General features: G+C 47.6%; 1 protein-coding gene across 1 annotated transcript in view; it reads right to left on the reverse strand.

The window, feature by feature from the left end:
- Positions 1–7,093, reverse strand: part of LOC138744576 (lysosomal protective protein-like) — a 55,900-nt gene extending 48,807 nt beyond the window's left edge. Inside the window, exon 1 of the mRNA XM_069900947.1 lies at positions 6,852–7,093. Within this exon, the coding sequence (XP_069757048.1) occupies positions 6,852–7,006 (155 nt within the window). The 5' untranslated portion in view covers positions 7,007–7,093. The remainder of the gene's footprint in view (positions 1–6,851) is intronic.
- Between the last annotated feature and the right edge of the window lie 1,237 nt (positions 7,094–8,330).

Genomic DNA, 8,330 nt, shown 5'->3' on the forward strand with positions numbered 1-8,330 from the left:
AGCCTGAAGACACACAGGTTTCTGAATGGACACAGATACAACCACTTTTTTTTCATCTTTTGCTCTATTTATTTTTAAATAGAAGATTTATGGAAATATAATTTATAGGAATTTTAGCACCTGTAATGAATAATACTACTGTCACAAAACAACAAATGTCATAAAATTCATTGCAATAAACCTAATTCTGATGCAAATCAAGAACACGTATGCTCCCTCTGGTGAACGAGAAGATCCAATGGTGCTAAAATGAAGAACAGTGGATATCAAAACTGCGAATGCTGGAATCTAAAACAACAGCATAAGAGGCAGCACAATTAGTGCCACGCCTTTACAGCTCCAGTGACCAGGGTTCGAATCCTGAATCCTGCACTGTCTGTAAAGAGTTTGTACATTCTCCCCGTGTCCTCCGGGTGCTCCCGTTTCCTCCCACCCTCCAAAGGTGTACAGATTTGGTGGGTTAACGGGTCATTTGGGTGGCATGGGCTTCTGGACTGAAAGGGCACGTTACTGTGCTGCCTCTTTAAACAAAACAATGCCGTGTCAGGCAACGTCTGTGGAGATAGACACCCTTCAACATTTCAGATGGAAGACTTTCACCAACCCCAGGTGTCTCGGCCTTGACACTCCACCTGCAGCAGCAGAAAACATTACCTGGCCATTATCACACTGCTGTTTCTGGGATCTTGCTCTGCTGCACCCCATGTGATAGTGGTGACGATGTTTCAAAGGTGCAACATTAGCTGCAGGACCCTTTGCTGTGTCCTGGAAATGCAATTCCCTTTGTTCACTCAGGCCATGTCCTGTTGATTTACAGATGTTGCAACAGGGGACAACATGGTGACCGGGGGAAAGGCAGGTCATTCATTTCCAAAACAAATACCACTTGCCACTTACAGTTTACAGAACCTGGGACAGTTGGTCACAACAGTCACATGGTGTTCAAGGCAGGTCAAGCTGACCTTCCGTCTGTCTGTCTGCCACCATTGCCCACTGCAGACTGGTGTTGCTGGAGGGGTCAGACCCCTCACCCACTGGGGACAGCTGGAGCCTGGGTTCCCAGACCCCTGGGTAAAGCCACAGCAAATCCTGATCAGCATAGGGCACACACACAAACACACACACACCCTCGTATGCGCACCCACACACCCTCATATGCGCATGCACACCCACATGCCCCACACACATGCCCGCATACATGCCCACCTCCACGCACCCACAGATAGAATCACACACCATGGAATCAGGCCATTCAGCCCAACGTCCATTCTGACCAATAGGCCCCCCAGCACTTGGTCCGTCCCCTGTGTCTGAGTGACGTCAGTATCCATGCAGACACAAGGCAGTGGTTGAAGACCCTCACTCAGCCCTCTGAGACTGGCCCATCTGTGGCCACAGTTCTGGCAGTCTGTGACTCACCACCTTCTCCAGAAGGGGTCTGATCTCCTCCCTCCCCCCAGCTCCGATTCACCCCCTCAGCCAAACAAGAAGCATCACCAGCTGGTAAACAAGGAGTCAACAGCTGCTGGGGTCGGGTTCAGTACACCAACGTGCTGGAGAAAATCAGCAGGTCAAGCAGCATCCACAGGAAGTGAAGGGCAGCCAAGACTTTGGGCCTCAGCCCTCCATCAGGTGGGGGAGGGGGTGGGGCACAAGCAGGCAAGGTGCATGGGCAGAGGGCTGATAAAGGTGCTTCCAGATGAGAGAAGGAAGGTGGAGGGAATTGGCTGTTCCTCATTTCCAGGGACAGATCGGGGAGAAGGCATTGATAAGACCATGAGAGGTCTGGAGAGAATGGATGGTGCTGATGATTAGAGCGGTTAAAGGTCACAATTCATTGGCTTGGGTAGTGAGGTACAGAGAGAAAGTTTGTATTGCGTGAAGTGCAGTTCAACGAGCCAACCCATACCTAGTACACAGTGCAAGGTTACACAGAAGTCAGTACAAAGCAGAGACAGTGAATGGTGTGAGGCTCCTTCAGGAGTCTAATAGTGGCAGGAAAGAACCCGTCTTTGTATCTGGTGGTACGTGATCTCGTGCTCATGAATCTCATTCCCGATGGGAGGGGGGCTTAGAGAGTGTGGCTGGGGTGGGATGTTGTCTGCTCTTCGAGCCAGTGGGAAATGCAGGTGGAGGGGAGAGGGGGCTTTGTATGGTGATCTGAGCTGCATTCACAACCCTCTGCTTCTTCTTGTAGACTCGGGTGGTGGGGGGTGGTGGGAGCATCCCTGTGCCACACAGTGATTCACCCTGACAGGTAGAAACCATTATAACGTAATGTATGGAATTGCTTTCCAAAACTGAAATGGCTGGAATCGGGAGAGCACAGCCTACAATTGTGGTGCCTTCCGAGAGGGAATGAGATAAATGTATTGTTGAGCGTTGTTGGAATAGAGTTAGAGTCATGGAGTCACTCGTCATGAAAACAGGCCCTTCAGCCCAACGTGCCCACACCAACCAAAGTGTCCCACCCACATTAGTCCCACCTGCCTGTGTTCGGCCCATATCCCTCTGAGCCCGTCCTATCATAAAAACAGAAGAAATAGGAGCAGGAGTCAGCCATTCGGCCCGTCGACCTGCTCCGCCAATCATGGCTGATCTGATGATGGGCACATCTCCACCCACCTCCCTTTTCCCCAGATCCCTTAATTCCCCCACTATGTAAAAATCTATCCAACCTTGTCTTAGATATATTTACTGAGGTAACCTCCACTGCAAATTTCACAGATTCACCACCCTCTGGGAAAAGCAGTTCCTCCCCATCTCCATCCTAAATCTACTACCCTAGATATTGAGGCTATGACCCTAGTTCTGGTCACCCCTGCCTCATAGACTAACTCCCTCATCTCTGGGATCAAACTGGTGAACCTCCTCTGCGCCGCTTTAAAACCCAGTGCATCCTTCCTCAAGTCAGGAGACCACAACTACATGCAGTTCTCCATATGTGGCCTCACCAGTCCCCTGTACAGTTGCAGCAGAATCTCCCTGCTCCAGCGATAAAGGCCAACATTTGCCTTCCTGATTGCTTGCTGCACCTGCAAACCGGTCTTCCGACAGAAGCAGAGGCATGCCTGGCAAATGTATATTTAACTGTCTGGACACGCCCCTTGGTTGACTGTACCTGTGACCCCACCCACAGACTCCTGAATAAAGGTGACTGTCCCACAGCCCCCTCCCCAGTTCAGGACAGTCGACCAGCCTCCATTCTATTGGGAATAAAAGCCTGTCAGTTTTGCATAATTTCCAGTCTTTTGTAGTTACTGATGGTGCATCAGCATACCTCTTTGAAGAATGGGTCAGACGAGTGGGGAGGTGAAAGCTGGGGAATGGGGCAGGACCTTGAAGGAAGAGGGAATCCATGAACAAACAGAAGACACCCCATGGTAAAGTGGAAAGCAGTGAATCATTGCCCATCCCAGCATTAGGATCAGTTTAGCAATCAGGCTTTCCTAATCTGTAATTGCTGGTTATTTACTTTAGAAACTCAGTATCTGGGAGCTGGTTTATGCAAGTTTTAAATAAATAGGAACAGCATCCTCACCTCAGGAGTAACACGTGGCTTTTACATTCCACAACTTGGATTAGACATCTCATCCAGGCAGGCATCACTGTGCCGGTACAACAGACCATTGCCTCGTTGGAGATGTGGCCATCTGTGTGAGTCTATTCTCTATGGAGGATTAAAGAATCTTGTTTCTTTTCAAAGAACATTGTGGGCATTCTCCTTGGTGATTGTGAAAATGGGTGATGCTCATTTAGTCATCGTGTTTCCTGCAGCAGGAGAAAACCCAACTGCACTTCAAAAGTATTTCTTCAGTTGCAAAGGACTTTAGAGAACCAGCAGCACAGAAACAGGTCCTTCACCCCATCCAGTCCGTGATGAACTTTAACTCTCCCTAGTCCCACTTACCTGCACCCAGACCCAGACTACAAGGAGTGTAGAAGGAATCTTAAGAAAGAAATTAGAAAGGCCAAAAAAAGGCACGAAGAGGCTTTGGCAGACAGAGTAAAAATAAATCCAAAGGGTTTCTATAGGTACATTAAAAGTAAAAGAGTAGTGAGGGATAAAATTGGACCCCTTGTAGATAGCGAAGGTAGGCTGAGTGAGAAGTCAGAGGAAATAAAATTTTGAATGATTTCTTTGCCTCGGTATTCACTAGGGAAAAAAATATTGAACCAGTTGAAGTAAAGAAAAATAGTGGTGAGGTCATGAAGCATATAAGGATAACTGAGGAGGTAGTGATGGCTGTGTTGAGAAAGATAATGGTGGATAAATCTCCAGGACCGGACAAAATATTCCCAAGGACACTCAGGGAGGCTTGTGGACAGATAGTGGGGCCATTAACAGATATTTAGGATGTCACTGATTATGGGGGTAGTGCCAAAGGATTGGAGGGTGGCGCATGTGGTTCCGCTGTTTAAGAAAGGGTCCAAATGTAAACCTGGGAATTATAGGCCCGTGAGTCTGACGTCTGTGGTGGGTAAGTTGATGGAAAGTGTTCTGAGGGATGGTATTTACAAATATTTGGAGGTACAGGGATTGATAGGGAGTAATCAGCATGTTTTTGTCAGGGGTAGATCATGCTTGACAAATCTGATTGAGTTTTTCGAGGGGGTTACAAAAAAGGTTGATGAAGGGAAAGCTGTGGATGTTGTCTATTTAGACTTTAGTAAAGGTTTTGACAAAATTCCCCACAGGAGGTTAGGAAAAAAGGTGGAGGCATTAGGTATAATAAGGAGGTAGTGAAATGGATTCAGCAATGGTTGGATGGGAGGTGTCAGAGAGTAGTGGTAGAAAATTGTTTGTCCAATTGGAGGCCGGTGACTAGTGGAGTTCCTTAGGGATCGGTCCTGGGTCCACTATTGTTTGTTATATATATTAACAATCTGGAAGTAGGGGTGGAGAATTGGATAAGTAAGTTTGCGGATGATACAAAGATTGGTGGTGTGTAGATGGTGTGGTGAAGAAGGCATTTGAAATGTTGGCCTTCATAAATCGGAGTATTGAATTTAAGAGTAGGGAGGGTATGATGAAATTGTACAAGGCATTGGTGAGGCCAAATTTGGAGTACTGTGAACAGTTTTGGTCACCAAATTATAGGAAGGATATAAACAAAATAGAGAGAGTACAGAGAAGGTTCACGAGAATGTTGACAGGATTTCAAGGTTTGAGTTACAGGGAAAGGTTGTGCAGACTAGGGCTTTTTTCTCTGGAGCATTGAAGATTGAGAGGGGACTTGATAGAGGTGTTTAAGATTTTAAAAGGGACAGACAGAGTAAATGTGACTCACACACGTGTTTGGGATGTGGGAGGAAACCTGGGGAAACCTATCCCATCACAGGGAGAGCGTGTGACCTCCACACAGAGAGAGCTCGAGATCAAATCTGTTTCCATTTTCATTTCATAGGCATTTCAGAGAACAGGGAATCTCTACTGGAACCTTGTTCAATATTTCCCACACAACTGATGTCACTAAACCTTATGCCCTATCACCTCCCTTCCCCAGCTTCTTTCCCTCTTCATATAGGTGTCTGTATAGAAATGTCTCTCTTGAGTGTCCCTTTCTGCCCGTGGATGCTGTCTGCCCTACTGAGTTCCTCCACCATTTCTTGGTCTGCCCTGGGAATGATTCCACTCCCATCTCCAGTGCCCTTATTGGAGTTGCCTGGGGATCTGGTCCTCTTTGTTAAAGGCACTGAGCAAGTGCAGGTTTCCTTCATAGAATCGGGGCTGGTTACTGGGAGAGAAGAAGCTGTGGTCTCACTCGCTGGCATTCTCCACTCAACCCCTGAAACGTTCTCCCCTCAAATCTTCCTCCAACCTTCCCTGGGGCCACACCCGGAATCGTAGCCCCAGACCCCTGGTAATACTTTGGTGAATTTTCCACCCTGTTCCCACCATTCTGAACCCCCTCCTCCAACATGCATGCCTGAACTGCTTCCGTTTTGCATGAAACTCAGGGACCAGTGGTTCTTCTTAAATGGCACAGAGTGTGTCTGTATTTGTGTGTGTGTGTGTGTGTGTGTGTGTGTGTGTGCCTGCATCTGCTTGCGTCTGTGTAACAGTATATGTCTGTGTGACTGTGTCTGTGTGTGACTGTGTGTGTCAGTATGTCTGTGTGACTGTGTGTGTATGTCAGTATGTCTGTGTGACTGTGTGTGTCTGTGTGTAATGTGTGTGTTTCCACCAAGTGACAGCAGCTGCCCACAGACTTTCACCTGAACCTCCCCTAATATCCCAACCCCAAACCACCCAGGGTTCAAAGATCTGTGGCACGGGGTCTGCAGGCGCTGGGATCCGTCTGTTCTATTTCTACATTCTTTATTTATCCTTTTAATGTTCTCTGTGGCATGAATTGCAATCAATTACCGATTTGTTAAGAGATTTTTTTTACGTGCTTGCAAGCACGCACTGCAGCGCCGAAGTGCAGAGAAACTTTGCCCATCTGCTGTCCTTCCGGACCCCGACGGTCCGGTTCCCCCTGAGTTGCAAACTCCAGATGGGGGTGGGTGGGGAGGGAACAAAAATCCTTTACTGAACAAAAAACGATTCGCAAAAGCTTCCAGCATCGCCCACTCGTCCTGCAGAGCCCACAACCCAGACTGGATGCCTGTGGATAATTGGACAGTGTGAGGAATCACACACACCCTCATGCATATTCCAACCAGAATTATTTGGGAAGTGATCAGAAACAATCAGAGCTGCAGCATTTCCTGTCATCTCCCCACTACCTTTCACCCAACTCCGCAGCTTCAACCAGTCGTAACTTCTTCGACCTCTTTATCCAGGATGAGGAGTCTTGAGGTTGTGCTTTCCCTGTGGAATCCAGATATCAACCCCATTTACTCACCAATAATGAAGATGTATGCCAGGGCTTGCCTCTAGATAGCCCGACCACTGCTTGAAGTTGATTTTGGTGTTCAGACCTGGCAAGGAGAAGACTTCATCTTGGGAGGGCTCCCCCAGAACACCACTTACACCCAGTAGCAACAGGAACCAGAGCATTGTGACTCACTGAGCGGACAGCCAGCGAAAGCACCAACAGTCCCAGAGAATACCCGGGGAATGACAACATCCGTGCTGTAAATGCATTCAGACTCTGATTAGAAACGTCACATGATGAGTTTCTTGGAAACAGGTTATTGAAACCAGCCAGAGTGGGGTGTGTGTGTGTGTGTGTGTGTGTGTCTGCCTGTGGCATGCACGTTTGTGTGTGTACATGAGTGCTTGTGCTGTGCGTACATGCTAATCTGTGGAAAACTGATGCATGTAGGTACCAACAATATGGGAAATGCAGTAGATAGAGGGGAAATAGATAGATGTGTATTGGATTTCCAGAAGGCATTCAATAAGGTTCCACACAAAAGACATCCAGAAGATAAGGATGCATGGAGTTGGGGCAACATATTACCATGGAGAACCAATAGAAGGAAGAGAGTTGAAGAAGTGAGTGTTTCTCTGGTTGGCGATCATTGGTATTTTGAGCACCATAGGGGTCAATACTGGGCCCACAACTCTTTGTTGATGATTTGGAGGAGGGACCAAGTGTCGTGCATCTCAGTTTGCTACAGAGAAAAATAGAAAATCACATTATTAGTTAAATGGTGAAAATTTGAAGTGTGTTGTGCAGAGGGACTTGGGAGTGCTTGTGAATAAATTACAAAAAGTTGCTGACAAAGAAGGCAAATGGGATGTGGCCTTCGTAGCTAGAGGGCTTGAATTTAAGAACAGGGAGATTGTGCTGCAACTCTACGTGGTACTGGTGAGGCCGCACCTGGAGAACTGTGTGTAGTTCTAGTCTCCTTACTGAAGAAAACATATACTGATGTTGGAGGTGGAGCAGAGGAGGTTCACCAGGTGGATTCCAGAGAGGTGAGGCTTAGTCTATGAGGAGAGATTGTGTCGTCTTGGACTGTACTCACTGGCATTTAGAAAACAAGAGGCGATCCTTAGAAATGTAAATGATAGATAACAGGAAAGTTGTTTCCACTGGATAGGCGAGACTAGATCCGGGGGACAGAGCTGGGAAGTAGATTTAGGATGAAACTGAAGAGGATCTGCTTCTCCCAGGGAGTGATGAAACTGTGGCGTTCTCTGCCCAAGAAGCAGTGCAGGCTGCCTCTGAATGGATGTATGACACAGATACCTGGATTTTTGCATAGTAGGGAAATGAATGGTTCTGGGGAGATGAGTGCACAGCCAGATCAGCCATGATGTTGTTGAATGGCGGAACAAGCTCATTGGGCCAGATGGCCGACTCCTGCTCCTGTTTCTCCAGTTTTAGTGAGCCGGGACTCTGACGAACCCAGGAGGAGCCTGGCCCAGGTGC

Source organism: Narcine bancroftii, chromosome 10 (genome assembly GCF_036971445.1).
Source record: "Narcine bancroftii isolate sNarBan1 chromosome 10, sNarBan1.hap1, whole genome shotgun sequence".
Classification (NCBI taxonomy): Eukaryota; Metazoa; Chordata; class Chondrichthyes; order Torpediniformes; family Narcinidae; genus Narcine; species Narcine bancroftii.